The sequence below is a fragment of the Dendropsophus ebraccatus genome, chromosome 4 (genome assembly GCF_027789765.1).
Source record: "Dendropsophus ebraccatus isolate aDenEbr1 chromosome 4, aDenEbr1.pat, whole genome shotgun sequence".
NCBI lineage: Eukaryota > Metazoa > Chordata > Amphibia > Anura > Hylidae > Dendropsophus > Dendropsophus ebraccatus.
The window spans coordinates 11,085,120-11,108,382 of NC_091457.1; the positions used below are offsets into that span (position 1 = coordinate 11,085,120).

General features: G+C 44.4%; 1 protein-coding gene across 1 annotated transcript in view; it reads left to right on the forward strand.

The window, feature by feature from the left end:
- The window catches only part of LOC138789431 (signal-regulatory protein gamma-like), a 29,048-nt gene extending 23,001 nt beyond the window's left edge, over positions 1–6,047 (forward strand). The window contains exon 4 of the mRNA XM_069968074.1: positions 4,631–6,047. Coding sequence (XP_069824175.1) covers positions 4,631–4,653 — 23 coding nt within the window. The 3' untranslated portion in view covers positions 4,654–6,047. The remainder of the gene's footprint in view (positions 1–4,630) is intronic.
- The last annotated feature ends 17,216 nt before the right edge of the window (positions 6,048–23,263 follow it).

A 23,263-nucleotide genomic window follows, 5' to 3' on the forward strand; every position in this document is an offset into this window, starting at 1 on the left:
GGCTGTAAAAAGCGATCTATGTACTGGGATAAATTGGAAGTCAATGAGCCGATCCCTGATATGATGGGGCGCCCTGGGGGGTTCACTGGGTCTTTGTGGATTTTTGGCAAGCAATAGAAGATTGGTAATCTGTTGGGTGTTCCGAGTATGAATTGGTGTTCTTTGTGATTGAGAATATCTCTCTCTAACGCTTTATCACATAGATCCTTCAGTTCTTTGCTATATTCCGATGTTGGGTCTGTAGATAGTGTGGTGTATGTAGTTGGGTCTGAGAGTTGTCTGTTACACTCTACATTGTATTTCTCTGTGTCTTGGATTATGATAGCACCTCCCTTGTCCGCGGGTCGTATTGTAATGTTGTTATTCGATTGTAAGTCTTTAATGGCTTGTCTCTCTAGTCGGGTTAGGTTGTCTTTGTATTTGTTACTGGTATTAAGTGACCTCAGGTCGCCTGTCACGGCTTTCTGAAAAGCCTGTATGTCCGCACCCGCCATGTGTCTTGGGTAGAAATTGGACTTCAGAGCACAATCTGTATGTGTGTAGGTGTCTGTTGGGGTAGGTTGTGGTTCTAGTGGTTGTCTCATGAAGTGTTTGGTTAAGCAAAGTCTACGAACATACTTTTCTATACCGATATAGGTCTCAAATTTATTTAACGGTTTGCTTGGAGCGAACTTCAAACCCTTGTTTAATAGTGTGCTCTGAGCTTCAGTTAAAGTGATTGAACTGAGGTTAATTATGGAGTTGGAGTTTGTTGATGTATCTTGCCTAGCTTGTGAGGTGGTTGAGTGTGGAGATCTGGTTCTGTATGTTCGTCTTCTTCTGCGTAACCTCTTTTTTTTCTGGGTGTCTGAGGAATGGTGTCTGGGGGATTGGGTTTGTCCCGCAGAGTTGGTTGCTTCTGTATGTATGGAATTGTTTGGTCTAGAGGTACCGAACAGAACTTGACCAGTTTCTAGAACATCTTAACACAAATAATTGCAATCTACGCTTCACCCCAAATATCAGTACCCATAACATAGAATTTCTGGATTTATGTATCACAGCCTCCACAACCTCACTCATATGTAAGACCTACCACAAACCGACTTCCCGTAACAGCTATATACTATACACGAGCTGCCACCTACCAAGATGGTTATTGAATGTTCCCACTGGACAATATAGAAGACTGAAACGTAATTGTACCTACAATGAACAGTTTGAGGTAGAAGCTGAGGCCCTCACTAAGAAATTCCAAGAAAAACTTTACCCCATAGACAATTTACAGTCTTCATTAGAGAAAGTACGCCAACTTGATAGGAATACCTTCTTTGAACCCAACCAGTCAGCTAACAGAGAGAACTCTGACTCCAAAATCATTCTCCCATATAACCGAGAATACAAAAGGGTAGAAAAAATCATACAAAAGCATTGGCATCTAATAAAGGAAGACAAACTGCTAGGTGCTCAACTCCCCGAGAGACCCCCTATTGTGTATTCCAAAGCGCCAAATCTGGGTAGCAAAGTAGCCCCTTCAGTCAAAAATCTGACTAATATTCCACCATCTACATGGCTACAAAGTTGTGGTTTTTATCGTTGTGGCACATGCATCAGCTGCAAGAGTACCAACTTCCCAAGAAAAATCACTCATGTCAACTCTACATGTACCGATTTCAAATGGGAGATAAAAAAACCTCCTGACCTGCAACACCAACAGCGTCATCTATATTTTACAGTGTAAATGCGACAAACAATATATAGGCAGGACAAAGCGACAGTTAAAGGTCCGAGTCGCAGAACATTTGAACAACATCAGGAAAGGGAACCTGTCACATCCTCTGTCAGCGCATTTTGCAGAACACCACAATAGGGACCCATCAGGACTCACATTTACAGCACTACAGAAAATACACAAGAATTGGAGAGGGGGAGATCACATCGCTACCATGTCCAGAGCTGAGACCCAGAAAATTTTTGAATTCGGGAGTCTACAACCCAGAGGCCTAAATGCTGAGGTTGAACTTTTTGGGTTTATTTGACCATGGGCGGCCCTGCTGGCATCCACAGGCGGTTCTGTGCCTGGCTGATTATCAGCGCCAGAACCGAGTCTGGCGGCCACCACGTGCAGCCCCACGCCACACTTGCTATACTGTGAATTATTTATTATACCATATAGCCATCCTCTGTCAGTGTATTTTTGTTGCAAGACTGTTACTATTTATGTATCCATTTCATTTATCCATACACTATTATTGGTTCATATCCACTCACTTGTATTTATATTTATTAAGACATTTACGTTGAACTTTCAGTACGTTAAAAGTACCCCACCAACCTATGGAATAGAGAGGTACAACACCTTTATGCAGGGTGTAACAGATTTGCCCAGCAGGGAAGGAGTTAACAATTGTGTAGCCACTGCTGTCAGCCAATCCGGAGGCTACCCAGCATTCCACAAGACTTTTTAAGAGAGAGCTGAGACTAATGCAATAGCTCACACCATTTCACAGCCACTGAGGAAGAAGCTAGCAGCTTCGAAACGCGTCTGGAAGCCACCTAACATTGGCCTACACCCCTCAACAGTCTCCTGAACATACCCCTGGATCTATTCCCCATCTCTCTAAGTTTGGGAGGAGCTGGCTCAACAGTGACTTTGTCTACTGCACTACTGGCAGTAGAGCAACGCTTTGACACAGACCAGGAACAAGACTGGTGATGTTACCGTATTCACCGTGGGCAGACCGGGACGCCGGTGACCCCGGAGAAGACGCAGATCCTGTATAGGTGAGCGGTGCACATGCACCAAACTATGTGAATGTGTATAAATCCTCCCCTATGACAACAAACAGTGATAGAGCCAGAGAGATCCAGTGCTTGCAGTACATCTCAGATCCAGTGCTTGCAGTACATCTCAGATCCAGTGCTTGCAGTACATCTCAGATCCAGTGCTTGCAGTACATCTCAGATCCAGTGCTTGCAGCACATCTCAGACAGAACACCAGGGATCAGTGATATCTATTATACTGGTCTAATAACTATACACTCCACACAAGGAGTTCATTTACTTTGGATCGTAATCTACAAACGAACTGACTTTTGAATTTTAACAACAAAGTGGGATCAGTCCAGTGAGCCAGGACTACTACCCCCATCTGCCTGCTTTCACTGTGTGATTGTACTGCAAGTCAGTGAGAGGATGATGGGAATCCCCCTCTTGGTCTGAACCAAAAGACCAGTTCTACCACTTTTTGTGCTGATTATATATTTGAAGCATTGCAGTACAATGACTATATGGCTATTTATATGAGTATTTAGTTGTTTTATACACTTTTACACCTTTATGTTTTGTTTTGTTTTCTTTTTTCTTCCATTTTTTCTTTTATTTGTTTTCATATGCTTTTGTACCGCACTCCCTAACCCTCTGTGTTGATGTATTGTACTATAAGGGCCCCGGGGCTTATGTATTTGTATGGTTTATGCTTTTAATGTGTTTATGAGCATTTTATCCTGGACTAGACACAAAGACATTTCAGGTTTAAGATTTTTTTTTTATTATTATATATTTATATACATTTTTATTACATTTTATTACAATAAATTGACACATATTATCAGATTTTGCTTTGAGGACTGGTATGTTTAAGAATTTTTTAGTTACTGTGTACATTGGATGGTGTATTCCAGTTAACCTCAGCCAAATCAGATACAGGTGAGCTGCACCTTAGATCGTTACTGTGCATCAGTTATAACAGGAGTTTAGATGTAGCAGGAATAAGGAGCGGGATATAGGCAGAGCAAGTGGGTCCATGGAGCCTCAGTTGCGAGTCTCAAAACACGGAAATAGCCAGATATCCCTCCAGGAGAGGAAAGCCTATTGCCAAGGGGATGACTCCCAGTGGGGAGAACACCAAACCACCCTGATACATAGTCCCTCAGGTCCTCACTCTGTTGCGAGCATTGGGAACTATATAGGGAAACACCAGGGGGGCAATCAGTGGAGACTCTTGAGTGAGTACTCCATTGAATTTTTTGTCGCTGTTCTCCCTGAGCTCAGTGATTGTTGTGTTTTGTTGGTCTATTTTTCATTGCCCCCAGTAGCCAGAATCCTGCTCCACACTGACGAGGGGCAAATACCCCGAAACTGCAGTCTGTGGATGGATGCCTAGCCTTGGTAACCCTTGTCTTATTTCGTTACACTCGCAACAGAGTTAGACTTTGACTCATAGGGGCCACCCTGGTGTTTCCTTATTTATGTCCCAATGCTCGCAACAGAGAGAGGACCTGAGGGACTACGTATCAGGGTGGTTTGGTGTTCTTCCCAATAGGATGTGCCCCTTGGCAACAAGCTTCCTTCTCTGGTAAAAGGCATATCTTGCTATTACTGTGTTTTGAGACTTGCAACTCCACGGACCCCTTCTTTGCATATTCAATTTTGTAGGGGAAATCAGTGGAGACTCTTAAATGAGTACTCTATTGGATTTTTTTTCACTGATCTCCCTGAGCTCAGTGATTGTAGCTATTACACCAAGCCATTATCGGCCATAATGGCCTTTAATTGGCCCAAAACAGCTGATAACCGCTTGGTGTAATAGGGCTCTTAGTTATTTTAATCACTATGTAAAGATTTTTTTTCTCTTCCTTTGTTTTATAGGAGATGGAAGGAATACCGAATAAAGTTGGTGATGGATAACAGACGCCATGCAAGTCCGCACAACAATGAAGGAGATGACGGAAAGGTTATTAGTACTCTTAACAATCCCTCAGCATTTTCCCCCAACTGAAAAGGACATAAATGGTTACGTTAAACCACATTTACTTTTTTAAAGTCATATTTGCTATTTCATACCTTTACATTGTTGTCACCCCCAACTAAGGAGAAGACGCCGGAGCACTTTAACCGCGATCCTGGATGATCCTGGAGAGCTTGATCATGAAGTGGAATGGTCTTCCTTACTGACATTTCATAGATTACAAATGATTACATGGCCTTAATAAAGCACTGATCTCCTAGATCAGCGCTAGCTTACTGAGCCCATACACTGCCCGATAATCGATAGTGATGCACGGCTGACGGCTGGTGACTGTGTTAAAAAAAAACAACTCCTGTGTGGCGCTGTCCTGGTGACTGGCTGAGCGGCCTGTCACTTCAGACAGTGCCAGGAGTGAGCCAAAGCTAGCAGGACATCAGGGAGCATGGACAGGTATATAGGATTTTTTTTGGGGGGGGGGTTTCTACACAGTCTGGACCTAAAGAAACGATCAGCTGTCTATTATGCTGCATTTACACGGAATGATTATCATTCGAATTTTCGCAATAACGATCGCATTTGAGCGATAATCGTTCCGTGTAAACGCAGCATTACACTGAGCGATAATCAGCTGATTATGGCTACGTGTAAAGGGGTCCTTACTCAGTGGTTACTGTATTTTACAGCAGCCCTATCACATGGCTCCATGGTGTTACATTTTGCTAGTTAAAATTATAAAATGAAGAATGTAATTTTTTTTTTCTAATATTTATTTTGCAACTGAACTTCTACAAAACCAGCAACAGTGTTTTTTTTTATTTTTTATTTTTAAACATCAGGCCATCAGAAACTTTTAAAATGGCTTGTTAACTTCTCTAAAAAAATATTGTGGGCATGCTCTGTGAAGATCACTGTGAAGATATAATGTGTGTTGTTTTCTGCTATTTAGTGCTGCAATATAGGTTTATCGTACTTTCCATTGATTTTATTACTGCTACTTATTGTGCTATTTCACTGTCCTGTCATGGGGAGGTGCGGGCCCATTTTATTTTGCAATGGGGCCCTATGAATAACCAAATGGCTTTAATGTACTTCAACCTATGCTCTGTTCTCAGGTGTGAAGCAACAACCTTGCCTGCACTGTACACACTTTTGTTATAGTGGTCATGCCTTTTATTGATTACGGTGCTTCTATATTTATATACCTACATGCTATATATCTACAATGTGGATTTACATACTATTAAGCAGAACCATCCTGTGGGAAATCTCCTTGCTGCAACTCAAACCCAGAGCACTACACAGCACAAGATATACTGTCAAAACCATATATGAACCATATTTTCATAAATTGTTGGGATAGTTTTGTATCTATTGTGCAAGAAAATAAAGTATTTTTACTTACCATATTACAATGTTTGGTGCAGTTATTCAAATAACACGGTGGGACTCAACAGGGCTATCACGGAATGTGCAGTTATGGAGGGGGCTAAAGTCTATGGTGGGATGACCATGTAATGGCAGCTCCTACATTTTTGGCATGCGTGGTTATGTGCATTGGCCCACAGACTTTAAAGGGAATCTGTCACTAGGTTTATTCCACCTTAAATGAGGGCGGCATAAACTAGTGACATAAATGCTGAACAGATCGGTGTATTACTTACATCATCCTGTTCAGCCGTTCTCCTAATATGCAGGAGAATAGGATTCTTGTCACACCCCTCCCCCCGCCCTCCAGCTGCTGATTGACTGTTGACTGACTATACTCAGCATGGATAGATAACTGCCAATCAGCAGCTGGTGGGTGGAGTTTTCTGCTTCTCATGAATATATAGGACTACTGGGCTCATGCACATAATGGAGAGAACCACAATTGTGCACCAAAAATTACAGACAAGCCATTACAGAGAATTGTAAAGGGCCTAAGGGAGTGAAAACCCATTGTACAGTCAGTATTTGTGGCACAGACTGAAAGGGGTTATCCAGGGCTACAAAAACATGGCCACTTTTCCCCCTCTCTAGTCTCAAGTTCAAGTGTGGTTTGCAATTAAGCTCTGTTTACTTCAATGGAACCGAGTTTGAAACCCCACCCAATCTGGAGACAAGAGAGGGGGGAAACGTCGCCATGTTTTTTTTAGCGCTGGATAACCCCTTGAAGTCCATAAGCATCTGCAATTTGCGGATCAGTTTCCCACTTTTCCTTTTTCTCAGGCAACATTCCTCTGTGTTACAGATCTGCAAAATACAGATACAATACAGATCTATTATTTACAGAATACAGGAGAAAAAGTACGGGCAAAATTTCTGGCACCAGTTGATTTTTTTTTTTCTGAACTACCCCTTTAAGCAGCACCATTTAATGGTCAGAATCTTTCTATTCCTCTTCCATTGTGTGTTTCTTGTAGAATTCCACTCTCATACTGTCTGCTGGTACACCAGCCTCTGTACTGAAAATATAATCTTCACCCTCTATGTTCAATCTGGAAGCTCCACAGTGAAGATACACATGTATAAATCAACACTTTTAGCTAAACCTTGAACTAAAGAACATAGTAATAAATTTGTCCTTTGGCTTTGCTTGCAAAATAAAGTGTACCTCGCCTACATCATCAAATCTTATGCCTGAATTTTCATACCGCAGTCCCATCAATACTGACACATGGCACCAGGAGAGTCGCCCAGGAAGTGAAGGAGAGATGAGACCTTTACATGAGCTGTAATGCTCTCCCGTGACCACAAGGGGGCAAGAGACCCAAAAGTCAATTTAATTCCCAGTCAAAAACCTGAAACACATCCATCTCTATTGCTCTGCAGAGGATTTGGAGCAGTGTATCAGGACACCAGAGCACCAACCTCTTCTCCAGATATATTATAAGATTATTCAGCATAATATACATGACCTGGTTGTATGTCCACATCACATTCCTGTGAATATACTGGGGCCAGTTGCATTTGGGCAACGCAATAATAATAATATCTCTCTTTTCCATTCTACCTGCCGGTGGATGGTGAGTAGTAAGACCTTATACACACTTGTGTTGCTTTCTCAGCCGGCGGCGCCTGCAGGGTTTGGTGGGGCCCTTGGAGTTTGATCCTGTGACAGTGGGGTTGCAGGGCCATTCTGTGGTCCCCCTTCTCTGATTGCGCACGCTTTGCGGGGATTGTGGTCGCTGACCGGCACAGTGATGTTTTTTGGTTAGGGACTCATGTGTATCAGAAGACCTGCACGTGGTACATGAGGCAATATGGTTTAATCAAATTATATACTAACTTCTGATGTTGGTTTTTAATGTAGCTGAAAAAGCTTTCATATCAACCATGGGTGCGATGTGCAGCCATTTCTGTCCTTTAGGCTTTTACCAATATATACCAATATGGCTGCTCTTACTGGAATGGGGAGCCAAGAACAACAAGGAAAACAAAATGGTGGATGATATATATGATAAAATGTGGTTACCGTAGAAACCAGTGATCCTGGGATCATCACTATATAAAACTACTAGAAAATGTACCCAACGCTGCCCGGATATAAAGTGTCAGCGTGTTAATTAGATTTGTTCCAAGGTCGCCCAGGAGGCCATCTATGCCCTTGTGTTTTTTTGTTTAAGGGGAAATCGCCAGGAGCCCTATATACCCCTACATACACTATATACCCCGACAGTTCTGCACTGTTTATGTAAATTGTAGTTTAGAAATAAACTAAAAACTTTAAGCATCCTAAATACCTAATAGCCAAACTGAGATGTCATCATGTGATCAGACTGTATACAGAGCCTGGTTATATACAACATTGTCAGTTTTATATACAGAGCCTGGTTATATACAACATTGGCAGTGTTATATACAGCCTGGTTATATGCAACATTGCCCATGTAATAGACAGCCTGGTTATATGCAACATTGGCAGTGTTATACAGTATACAGCCTAATATACAACATTAACAGTGTTATACTGAGCCTGGTTATATACAACATAGGCAGTGTTATACACAGCCTGGTTATATACAACATTGGCAGTGTTATATACAGCCTTGTTATGTACAACATTTGAAGTGTTATGCTGAGCCTGGTTATATACAACATTGGTAGTGTTATGCTGAGCCTGGTTATATGCAACATTGGCAGTGTTATATACAGCCTGGTTATATACAACATCAGCAGTGTTATATACAACATTGGTAGTGTTATGCTGAGCCTAGTTATATACAACATTGACAGTGTTAGTAGAGGTCCTGTATACCTGTAGTATATAGTTGGTCGAGGTCCTGTATATATGTAGTGTATAGTTGGTGGAGGTCCTGCATACCTGTAGTGTGTAGTTAAGGGTCCCCCACCGACTGTAAGGTGTGTGTGCAGAAAACCTGCAGCTTATAATAATAACTGCATACACAATCCTGCATCATCATAATCTGGCCCTCTTCGGCACTACCTTTAATCCTTGGTGAGGACAACACAGAAGAGGTTTCAAAGTTTCTAATGCTGTATATACCCCCCCCTTGCAGGTAGCCCCCGTACTGTATACACTCCCCCCCTTGCATGTACTCCTATACTGTATACACTCCCTCCCTGTAGGTAGCCCCCATGTTGTATACACTCCCCCTGAAGGTAGCCCCCATACTGTATACACCCCCACCCCTGTGGGTAGCCCCCATACTCTATACATTCCCCCACTTGCAGGTAGCCCCATACTCAATACACCCCCCCCCCCTTGCAGGTAGTCCCAGTCTGTATACACTCCACCCCGGCAGGTAGCCCCCATACTGTATACACTCCCCCCCCCCCCCCGCAGGTAGCCCCCGTACTGTATACACTGCCCCCCTTGCAGATGGCACCCATACTGTATACACTCCGCCCTTCAGGTAGCCCCCATGCTGTACAAACTCCCCTCTGCATGTAGCCCCCATGCTGTATACACTCCCCCCTGCAGGTAGCCCCCATGCTGTATACACTCCCCCCCTGCAGGTAGCCCCCCATGCTGTATACACTCCCCCCCATGCTGATAGCCCCCATGCTGTATACACTCCCCCCTGCAGTTAGCCCCCATGCTGTATACATTCCCTAACACCCCCTTACTGTATACATTCCCCAACACCACCACCCAGCAGGTAAGCCCCTTACTGTATACACTGTATATACACTGTACACTGTTAAAGTGCCTTCACACCTACCGGATCCGCAGCGGATTTCACTCAGCGAATTCGTAGCAAAATCCACTGCGCATCCAGTGTCATTCAAACCTATGACACTACATACTCGCAGCGAGATTGACATCCCGCTGCGAGTATGTAAATTAACCCCCTCAGCAGCCGGAGCGTAACTTACACTGACAGAGGCCGCCATCATCCCGCCCGCACAGACCGCTGTTAGATTGTGTAGGCTCCCCTCCAGTGTGTTCAGCGCTGTGCTGCTGCCGGGTACGGCTCTCTCCTCACGGCTCTGGACGCCACCAATCAGGTTTCTCCACCAGATCTCAGCAATTTCCTCTCACACACCTGGATGTGCTGACTCCCAAGGTAGAGCGGGGCCCCATAGCAGTCACATGATCTTCCTCCATCACAGGGACACCACTGGGTCTGGGAACAGAGTTGCACAGTGCACATATAACAGGGCCTATGTCTGAAAATAAGGACAGTCAATGAGAACTCCGCTTTCACTTACAGGATTTCTATGAAATCCAAGTATTTTAACCCCTTATTGACCAGTGAGGGATATATCTATCACAGGGGGCGCTATTTCCCAACTGCGGGGGGATCAGAACCTCACCCGCATGCGGCAGCCCCAGACGTCATCATTCCCATTGTTGTTACTCCTGTATTTACAGTAAGAGGGTGTCATGTCAGCACTGGCTGCCGGGGAGGAAATCTCATGTTGTGTACACGTGGGTCATGTTTGCAATGTAATCCCATTGACTGCTGAGAAGTGCTGGATGAGTGCTGTACACATAGCCGCAGTGTAAACCTCTGTGCTATGGGGTGAGGCCGTCCCCGGGGTCACCGGGTCACACGCTGTATTATGATTGGTAGGCGCGGTCGGCTCCTTGTCCATGTAGACCCCAGGTCTACCTGGGCGCCCCCACTGCTGGAACAATTCTATGGAACTGGTGCAGATAGCAGAATACAGCACTTGGCTTTCTCCTGAGGTCCAATAGACAATGACTCAAGGACCAGTTTCTACATATCAACACTGCTTAAAGGGGTAATTTTTTTCTTTCAAATCAACTAGGATCAGAAAGTTATACAGATTTACATTTTACTTCTATTAAAAAATATCCAGTCTTTCAGTACTTATCAGCTGCTGTATGTCATGCAGGAAGGGGTGTATTCTTTTCAGTCTGACACAGTGCTCTCTGCTGCCACCTCTGTCCATGTCAGGAACTGTCCAGAGCAGGAGAGGTTTTCTATGGGGATTTGCTGCTGCTCTGAAAGTTCCTGACAGGTGGCAGCAGAGAGCACTGTGTCAGACTGGAAAGAATACACCACTTCCTGCATGACATACAGCAGCTGATAAGTACTGTAAGATTGGACATTTTTAAATAGAAATAAATTACAAATCTGTAGAACTTTTTGATTTTAAAGGGGGGGGGGGGGAATCACCGGAGTACCCCTTTAAACAGTGTTCATATGTACAAACTGCTCCTCAATTCCCCTTTAATTCTATTGGAAAGTAGGTATTCTAATTCTAACTAGGTAACCCCATCCTCAACCTAACTTGGGTTCCCAATGATCAGACCCACCGAGATTATACACTTAATCCATGGTTATACAAGCCGCTATCGGCTGCATATCTGCCCATATAGGAGGAGTGCGGTGTGTACTTCTATATAAAAAATCTCCAGTCTTTCAGTACTTATCAGCTGCTGTATATCCTGCAGGGAGTGGTGTATTCTTTGTTCTCTGCTGCCACCTCTGTCCATGTCAGGAACTGTCCAGAGCAGGAGAGATTTTCAATGGGGATTTGCTGCTGCTCTGGACAGTTCCTGACATGGACAGAGGTGGCAGCAGAGAACAAAGAATACACCCCTTCCTGCAGGACATACAGCAGCTGATAAGTACTGGAAGACTGGATATTTTTTTTTTATTAGAGGTAATCTACTAATTTATATACATTTTTGCCACTGGTTGGTTTCCTCTAAATTAAACTGGTAACTGCTGTACTGATAATGCTGCTCAAGGTTGCTGCCTGCAGGAAATGCTATTCAGCCAATCACTGGCCGCATCAGAGGAAGTGAGGAGCAACACCGAACAATCAATGGGGGATCAGGACAGGTGAGTATGATATGTATGTTATTTTTTAAAGAGCTATGGCTCCATTGAAAAAAGAAATCCCACTATGGACTAGCCATTTAAAGGGGAATTCCAGACAGAAAATGTTTTATATAGAGCTGGGGCCTTATGCTCACCTCCGGGGTCCCCCTTTAATGTTTTTTAGTCCCCCGTTGAACTCTTTGGCCAATACTTTCAGGGCAGACTTATCTGGGCAGTGATGGCCAGAGTGATAGGAGAGTGTGGGGAGGTAGCTTGCTTGTTTGTCAGGGCAGCCACACATCAAATGTTTTAAAGAATCAGAGGACCCCTTTAAACATTATGTTCACATGTTCCCACTTGGGGACATGAAGCTACAATAGCTGATCTAATCCTTAGGAATACGTAGTACTCATCATTGTGTCCGTCTCATTGACTGTAATTATTGTAACTACTGGTCCATCTCACCCCCCCTCACATGGACCCAATACAAAAAGAGGTGCAGAAAGGCGACAGCTAGACGTATACCATAGTGCAGCACAATATACTGTCTAGTAGTGCTAGACATATACCATAGTGCAGCACAATATACTCTCCAGTAGTGCTAGACATATACCATAGTGCAGCACAATATACTCTGTAGTAGTGCTAGACATATACCATAGTGCAGCACAATATACTCTGTAGTAGTGCTAGACATATACCATAGTGCAGCACAATATACTGTCCAGTAGTGCTAGACATATACCATAGTGCAGCACTATATACCTCTCTAGTAGTGCTAGACATATACCATAGTGCAGCACTATATACTCTCCAGTAGTGCTAGACATATACCATAGTGCAGCACTATATACTCTCCAGTAGTGCTAGACATATACCATAGTGCAGCACAATATACTCTCCAGTAGTGGGAGACATATACCATAGTGCAGCACAATATACTCCCTTGTAGTGCTAGACATATACCATAGTGCAGCACAATATACTCTCCAGTAGTGCTAGACATATACCATAGTGCAGCACAATATACTCTGTAGTAGTGCTAGACATATACTATAGTGCAGCACAATATACTCTGTAGTAGTGCTAGACATATACTATAGTGCAGCACAATATACTCTGTAGTAGTGCTAGACATATACTATAGTGCAGCACAATATACTCCCTTGTAGTGCTAGACATATACCATAGTGCAGCACTATATACTCTCCAGTAGTGCTAGACATATACCATAGTGCAGCACAATATACTGTCCAGTAGTGCTAGACATATACCATAGTGCAGCACAATATACTCCCTTGTAGTGCTAGACATATACCATAGTGCAGCACTATATACTCTCCAGTAGTGCTAGACATATACCATAGTGCAGCACAATATACTCTCCAGTAGTGCTAGACATATACCATAGTGCAGCACAATATACTCTCCAGTAGTGCTAGACATATACCATAGTGCAGCACAATATACTGTCCAGTAGTGCTAGACATATACCATAGTGCAGCACAATATACTCTGTAGTCAGGGGCGGGCTGGGCCGGGGGGCAGGGGGGCATATGCCCCCCGGGCCGCTCTTCCCCCAGCTGTCAGGGCCGCATGGCTGCTGACAGCTGGCTGGAGTCCTCAGTGCCTCCCCTGCTTACAGCCCCGCCCTCTTCAGTCATATTTACCTGTGGCTTTGCTGTGGATCCGGTCTGTGCTGGAAGCGGCCGCTGAAGCCCCGCCCCCATGACGTTAAGCCCCGCCTCCTTTATGGCCATTATGCTTTCCTATAAGCCTATGAGGCTTATGGTAAAAAGCAAACTGCTGTACGCAGTATCTTCCTCCGGCCACCAGAGGCCGCTCTCTCCTCCTGGTTCTCCTGTGTCTGGGCTAGAAGAGCCTGAAGACAGAGAAGATGGTGTCTGCAGGAAGCCAGGTACCTACACAGGAGGACATCTACACAGCAGGCCATAGAGCAGGGGGAGGGAACCAAGGCCCTCCAGCTGTTGCAGAACTACAACTCCCATCATACCTGGGCAGCCATAGACTGTCCATGCATGATGGGAGTTGTAGTTTTGCAACAGCTGAAGAGCCAAGGTTCCCCCTCCCTGACATAGAGGATACATATACACAGGAGACCTACACAGGAGGATACATATATACAGGAGGAGACATACAGAGGAGTATATAGAGGATACATATATACAGGAGGAGACATATATACAGGGGTACATGGAGGATACATATATACAAGAGGAGACATACAGAGGAGTATATAGAGGATACATATATACAGGAGGAGACATACAGAGGAGTATATAGAGGATACATATATACAGGAGGAGACATATACAGGGGTACATGGAGGATACATATATACAAGAGGAGACATACAGAGGAGTATATAGAGGATACATATATACAGGAGGAGACATATATACAGGGGTACATGGAGGATACATATATACAAGAGGAGACATACAGAGGAGTATATAGAGGATACATATATACAGGAGGAGACATATATACAGGGGTACATGGAGGATACATATATACAAGAGGAGACATACAGAGGAGTATATAGAGGATACATATATACAGGAGGAGACATATATACAGGGGTACATGGAGGATACATATATACAAGAGGAGACATACAGAGGAGTATATAGAGGATACATATATACAGGAGGAGACATACAGAGGAGTATATAGAGGATACATATATACAGGAGGAGACATATACAGGGGTACATGGAGGATACATATATACAAGAGGAGACATACAGAGGAGTATATAGAGGATACATATATACAGGAGGAGACATATATACAGGGGTACATGGAGGATACATATATACAAGAGGAGACATACAGAGGAATTAGGGCTGGGTGAGTAAACAAATTAATTCGCCCAGAAGGTTAGAATCGATTAGATTTTTGTAAAAATCTTAATTTAAATTTTCACAAAAAATCATTGCAGGCGGAGCAGCATGGATTGTCGGGTTGGTGGCCGGGCAAGAGGTGCAGGTCAAGCGTGCGGCGCGGAGGTGAGGTGCATGGCGGGCTTATGGCGGTGCGTGGAGTGTCGGGCCGGAGGTGAGGTGCAGGGTGGTCGGGCAGTCCGCCTAACAGAGCTGCGACTGACCTGCCTGAGCTATAAATATCACGTCCTGCTCCCCTCCTGGCCACACATGCAGGTCCCCGGTCTCTGGAGCAGGCCGCAGGGACTGTAGTGGTGATATCAGGATACCAGGGTGAGAGGAAGAGGAGGAGGGCTATGTGCACTCCTGCCCCAATCACCCCCAGCTGCCCCAGTCCCCCTAGAGTCACCCCCAGTCTGCCTCAGTGCCCCTCAATCACCCCCAGTCTGCCCCAGTCCCCCCCAATCACCCCCAGTCTGCCCCAGTCCCCCTTCAGTCAACCCGTTTGCCCCATACACCCCCAGCTCTCCCAGTCACCCCCAGCTCCCCCAGTTTGCCCCGTACACCCCCAGCTCTCCCAGGCTCCCCCAGTTTGCCCCATACACCCCCAGCTCCCCCAGTTTGCCCCTACACCCCCAGCTCTCCCAGTCACCCCCAGCTGCCCCAGTTTCCCCCAGTGACCCCTCAGCTCTCCCAGTCACCCCCAGCTCCCCCAGTTTGCCCCGTACACCCCCAGCTCTCCCAGGCTCCCCCAGTTTGCCCCATACACCCCCAGCTCCCCCAGTTTGCCCCGTACACCCCCAGCTCTCCCAGTCACCCCCAGCTGCCCCAGTTTCCCCCAGTGACCCCTCAGCTCTCCCAGTCACCCCCAGCTCCCCCAGTTTGCCCCGTACACCCCCAGCTCTCCCAGGCTCCCCCAGTTTGCCCCATACACCCCCAGCTCCCCCAGTTTGCCCCGTACACCCCCAGCTCTCCCAGTCACCCCCAGCTGCCCCAGTTTCCCCCAGTGACCCCTCAGCTCTCCCAGTCACCCCCAGCTCCCCCAGTTTGCCCCGTACACCCCCAGCTCTCCCAGGCTCCCCCAGTTTGCCCCATACACCCCCAGCTCTCCCAGTCACCCCCAGCTCCCCCAGTTTGCCCCGTACACCCCCAGCTCTCCCAGTCAACCCCAGCTGCCCCAGTTTCCCCCAGTGACCCCTCAGCTCTCCCAGTCACCCCCAGCTGCCCCAGTTTCCCCCAGTGACCCCTCAGCTATACCCGTATTACTACTAAACCCCTCATCTTTACCTGTACTACTACAGCCCACATCTGTACCTGTACTACTAATCCCCCTCATCTGTACTACTAATACACCCCTCATTTATACCTGTACTACCATACCCCTCATCTTTACCTGTCCTGTACTACTACTACTAATGCCCCTCATCTGTATTACTAATACCCCCCATATCTATACCTGTACTACCTCACCCCTCATCTTTACCTGTATTACTACACCCCTTATTCACTATACCTCCACTACTACACCCTACCTAGATGGAGGCACCAGTGGTATGGTGGTATAAGTAACTATGTGGTGAAGGAGTGGTGATAATATTTGTTACTTATATAATGGTAATAGATGATGTGGCTATGGGGTCATAGAGCGCAGTTATGGGCGTGGCTATGTCCCTCTTTCCCCCCAGCAAAAGTTGGGGGGTATGCATATATACAGGAGTACATAGAGAAGACATATATACAGAAGTATATAGATGATACATACAGTATATACAGTAGTACATAGAGGAGACATATATACAGAAGTATATAGATGATACATATATACAGGAGTACATAGAGGATACATCATATATCCTCTATGTACTCCTGTATATATGCATCCTCTATGTACTGCTGTATATATGTCTCCTCTATGTACTGCTGTATATATGCATCCTCTATGTACTGCTGTGTAGGTCTCCTCCTGTGTGTGTGTGTGTATATATATGTATATGTATATATATATATATATATATATATATATATATATATACTGATCCAAATTTTCCTGCATTGCATATTCCCTCGTGAATATATATATATATATATATATATATATATATATGTATATACGCACACACAGGAGGAGACCTACACAGCAGTACATAGAGGATACATATATACAGCAGTACATACACAGCAGTACATAGAGGATACATATATACAGGAGTAGACATACACAGCAGTACATAGAGGGGACATATATACAGGAGGAGACATATGCAGGAGTACATAGAGGATACATATATACAGGAGTACATAGAGGATACATATAAGTATGTGTGTTTGTTGTTTTGTTTATTATTATTTTTACTAATGGGGGGTGCACACACGAGGGGGGTGTTCTAAAAAGAGGAATGCCTATACCCACAGGACCACAGCAGTGATATAAACTATTGTAAAAAAAAAAATACAGAAACCCCAGCTTTCCCAGCATCTTGTATTTGTAGTCAGTATAATGGAGGTCACCCAGCTTTTCCACCATCTTATACTCAGTATGATGGAGGTCACCCAGCTTTCCCAGCATCTTATAGTCAGTAGGATGGAGGTCACCCCGCTTTCCCAGCATCTTATACTCAGTATGATGGAGATCACCCAGCTTTTCCACCATCTTATACTGCGTATGATGGAGGTCACCCAGCTTTCCCAGCATCTTATAGTCAGTAGGATGGAGGTCACCCAGCTTTCTCACCATCCTATACTCAGTATGATGGAGGTCACCCAGCTTTCCCAGCATCTTATAGTCAGTAGGATGGAGGTCACCCAGCTTTCCAGCATCTTATACTCAGTATGATGGAGATCACCCAGCTTTCCCAGCATCTTATACTCAGTTTGATGAAGGTCAACCAGCTTTCCAGCATCATATACTCAGTACGATAGAGGTCACCCAGCATTCCTATCATCTGTCTATGGGTACGTTCCGTGTCATCGCTGAGCCGCCCCATAGACTTATACCGGAAAGTGACTTCTGATCCCTTCACAGGGCACAGTAGGATATTTGGTCACAAATGACGAAGATGTTATAGGTAAGGGCCAGAGTGGTCCTTAAAGGATGGGCCGCCAGCCTGCTACTTATGGGCCAGTGCTGTGTGCTTGCCCCCCGGGCTAAAATTTGCCAGCCAGCCCCTGTCTGTAGTAGTGCTAGACATATACCATAGTGCAGCACAATATACTCTGTAGTAGTGCTAGACATATACCATAGTGCAGCACAATATACTCTCCAGTAGTGCTAGACATATACCATAGTGCAGCACTATATACTCTCCAGTAGTGCTAGACATATACCATAGTGCACCACAATATACTCTGTAGTAGTGCTAGGCATATACCATAGTGCAGCACAATATACTCTCCAGTAGTGCTAGACATACACCATAGTGCAGCACTATATACCTCTCTAGTAGAGCTAGACATATACCATAGTGCAGCACAATATACTCTCCATTAGTGCTAGACATATACCATAGTGCAGCACAATATACTGTCCAGTAGTGCTAGACATATACCATAGTGCAGCACAATATACTCCCTTGTAGTGCTAGACATATACCATAGTGCAGCACAATATACTCCCTTGTAGTGCTAGACATATACCATAGTGCAGCACAATATACTCCCTTGTAGTCCTAGACATATACCATAGTGCAGCACAATATACTCCCTTGTAGTGCTAGACATATACCATAGTGCAGCACAATATACTCCCTTGTAGTCCTAGACATAAACCATAGTGCAGCACTATATACTCTCTAGTAGTGCTAGACATTGCAATAGTGCAGCACAATATACTCTCCAGTAGTGCTAGACATATACTATAGTGCAGCACAATATACTCTGTAGTAGTGCTAGACATATATCATAGTGCAGCACAATATACTCTGTAGTAGGGATGAGCGAACCGAACCATTACGAACCAGATTCGTTACGAACTTTGCAAAAGGTTTGTGACGAAGTTCATTAAAACCGCAACGGCGTCGCAAAACTGTATTGTTTTCACAGAATGGAAGAGGATATAAGGAATTATTACTCCTATAATCCCTTTTATCCTGTTATTATGTGAATATCAAGGTGTGTGACGTCACTCCAGGAACAGGAAGTGACTGAGCGTCCATGCTCTTTCTCATTGTGTGTCTAGACTGCAGAGAGAGAGAGAGGAGCTCTGTGCTAGTTAGGGAGGGAAAGCACATAGGTAGGTAGGCAAACAAGTAGATAGTTACAGGGAGGTAGAGAGAGGGAGAGATAGGCAGAGATAGGAAGTAAAAAACTTGTGATATCCAGAAAATAGTCAAACACCGATATATCACAAAATATCTTTATTACATGCTCGAAATAGTATAAAGCCCAGGATAGTGGTTGGGGGGGGAGGGGCAGAGGCTGTGTGACCACTAATCACAATCATTTATGCCAACAACAACCTTAGTATAAGAGGGAGTGCAGGCAGGACGCCCACAATTTATTCTTTAACGTCAAGCCAGATGTTGGTCTCCCTGCCCAGGCTCAACAGGGCCCTCTTGGCCCCTTGGTGGTGGAGTCATGGTGCGTTCCTCCGTCAGATGAGCTTCTTCATTCTCTTCATCCCATGAGGCCTCTGCTGTTTGTTGAGCTTCTTCATCTCTGCTGACAAATGAACAATGGACAAAATCTGTTATTACAAACATGTTAGCAACATTGTAACAATTCTCAAGAACCAATATGCATCCAATGCAGGATTTTACTTAGGCTTTTTGTGTCCTTTTTTTATCCAGTATGTCCAATGTGTTGTTAGCCTTACCTTTGCGCATAATCTAGACTATTGATCAACATTCACACACTGCTCCCCAAAAATAATGCTCAGGGAAAATAATATATCTGCAAAGAAATAGTAATTTATTCTCACATCTGGCGCTAATTAGCCCTTGGCTCCCTAAAAATCTCACTTGAGAGATGAGTGGGACATTGTTAGGTCATATGGAATCATTGGGGCACATTTGTCGCCATTTATCCTGTCCGTGCTTTGTAGCTAAATCGAACTCCAGTTAGGTCTTACATCATCGACTTATTAAAAATTTTTAGTATCCAGTTAGGGCACGCTGCATTTATAAAGAATATTGAGTGTCCAGCAGGGGGAGCTGTTAGTAACTTTATTATTATCCAGTTCCAGAAATATATAGGTCCCCCTGCAGGAAGCTGGATGTATATAATCTCTGTCTACGTATCACATGTCTATATGTCTGCACACATAACAGACTGAACTAATACTGACATCATCTGATCCTAGCATGGACAGATGCAATTAAGACACACACTTACTGGCGCCGTCTGCTGGCATTCAAAAACGCAGCATTGGGGCAAAACGCAAAGAGCCGAGTTCTTCTTGTGAGGCCCCACGCCTCATCAGCTGCCGTCGCTCCCTGATGAATCTGTCCCTCACACTGGACCACCTGGTCTCCACATGTTTGGCTGAAAGCAAAAAACGTACAGACATTAGTAATATATGAGCGTCAGGTGACCATAACACTAGAGTTTCTTGTTTGACATAGTGGGTAAATAACTTACCAATGATCAACTTGTGTAATCTACTATGCTTGTCCCAATGTGGGTACACAATCCGGGCAACCTCCCTCCATGCGGCACTCCGCCTTAGCCGGCTTGTGTACCCAAGCGCAGGGCCGTCCCATAGCAGTGGCCGAGCATGGACCTTATTAAAAAGATAAATAAATAATATAAACCTCTTGCAAACAATGCTCGCTTGGTAAGGTAATAGCTAGTTGAGGCTTTTTCCTTGTTAGAGGCAATGTTGCTGACTAAATATGACGTCACTTATGTGGGTGGGTTATGGAGCTTCCCGTGCTGCTAACTCCCTCCCTCCTCCCTCTCCCTCCATGATGTCTGCTGCCGGCCCATATCATATACACAGTACACAACTACTCCCGTCATGTGGTCATAGTGTAAGCCTCAAATATTTAAAACATAACGTAATAGTGAATTCGACACCACAATCCGGAGGGGGGATGGGGGAGGGGGGAGTGAGTTAGCTGCACGGGCAGCTCGCTAACACAAACCATAAGTCACACCCTAGTTTCTCAGCAACATGTGATCAAACAAAGAAAATTCCTGGAAGAGATATTACACAAACATAGCGAATCAAACATAATTAGCGGCACATTGGCTACAATTGGAAATACATTGCATTATGTTTCACACAGACACATAGCCTAAGGGTACAAACACACACACCGTATACGCAGCCTATTTACTGCTGCGATACGCAGCAAATACGCAACAAACACGCAGCAGATTAGATCTAAATAACTGAACACAGCATCAAATCTGCACCACCAAATCTGCTGCAGATCTGCTGCGTATTTGCTGCGTATCTGCTGCGTATACGGTGTGTGTGTTTGTACCCTAACAAATATAAATGTATAGTGCGATTTAGAGCTAACCTTTATGGGCAAGCCATAGGAATTACACACATTCGTAGGGACGTGAACTACTATCAGCAATGTATGGTGACCAAAGTAGTCACACAGGGCAATGGGTGGGGGCAAAAATCCATAATAAAATTTAGCTTCGTCATAAATAAAGATCATTCATGACTAACTTGTAATTGATAAATTAGGAAGGAAAGAGCCTTTAACAACACATATATAAAATGAAGCAATGTAAAGTACCGGGACAGAAGGTAAGCATTATTGAGAACAGATATCTGATATATTCGAAGACCAGACCTGTACATTTAATTTTGACACTAACTCTAAAAAATACATCAAGTGACTGTCACACACATCGCTTCTCAGACTCACAATGATAAGCCAAAAAGCGGTAAGCTGTTAGAACTCCACCTATGTCAACATTTATTAACTCATTAATGGCAAGGAGTAATCAAATACTCACTTCTAAGATTAGTCCATGAACGTCGATGAGTGATTTATCGATAACCATATCTGCCTCCATCGATTTTCCTTCACAGTTCTAAATAAGCTAATTGAGTGAATTGCTTTCACTCTTCAGATGTGAACATACAGAAAATGGCGAAATAACCTTGGCATATACACATGGGAACAAAAAAAGATACATTTGTTTCTCAAAACAATCACGTGACCCCCTAGATGCAATTGTATCATGGCCAGTGAACCTGCTTCGTAGGAGTAAGTAGATTCAGTTTGTCAGAACTTTGTAAGCCGAGGAACAAAAATAGAAATATAATCATCACTAGCAGTAGTGGATTATAATAGGGGCGTTTTGGGCGGCAGCCCGGGGCCCTGAGCTCCTAAGGGGGCTATGACCACCCAAAAAGACTTATACTTTCAGTGGTGTACTGTCTCCTGGCTACACTTCCGCCATGATTTGCAAAAAAATCACTGTTTTTTTATGGCAATTTTGCACAAATCAGGACATCATGACATTATCAATACTGTACTATGAACACCAGGCTAGTGCTGCCATAGTTACAGTGGGGTGGGGGGGCCCAGGCTTGTTGAACAGCCCGGGGCCTATGGTAGAGTTAATTCGCCCCTGATCACTAGTAATCTGTTTTTAATTATACTGGCCTAGAATCAATCAACTGCTGCCTCCTCCTCAAGTAGCCTCTCCTCGATAATACTGGCCTGGAATCGTTCAACTGCTGCCTCCTGCTCCTGAAGTAGTCTGTTTTTAATAATACTGGCCTGGAATCGATCAACTGCTGCCTCCTCCTCATATAGCCTCTCCTCGATAATACTGGCCTGGAATCGATCAACTGCTGCCTGCTCCTCATCAAGTAGCCTCTCCTTGATAATCCTGGCCTGGCATCGATCAACTGCTGCCTCATCCTCCTCAAGTAGCCTCTCCTCGATAAGACTGGCCTGGCATCGATCAACTGCTGCCTCATCCTCCTCAAGTAGCCTCTCCTCAATAATACTGGCCTGGAATCAATCAACTGCTGCCTCATCCTCCTCAAGTAGCCTCTCCTCGATAAGACTGGCCTGGACTCAATCAACTGCTGCCTCCTCCTCCTCAATTAGCCTCTCCTCCATAATACTGGCCTGGAATCGATCAACTGCTGCCTCCTCCTCAAGTAGCCTCTCCTCAATAATACTGGACTGGAATCAATCAACTGCTGCCTCCTCCTGCTGCTCAACTTGTCTCTTCTCAACAACACTGGACTGAGAGGCGAGCAATCTACTGCTGCCTCCTCCTGGTTCTCGACTTGTCTCTTCTCAACAATACTGTCCTGGGTGCAATCAAGTGCTGCCGCATTCTCCTTGTAAACTTTTTTTTCCAATATTTTTTTTTACTATTTTGGCACTTTGATTCACTATATTTTATTAATTTTATTCCTATTATTATTATTATTTTTTTCTCATTATTTTTCCCACTTTTTTTC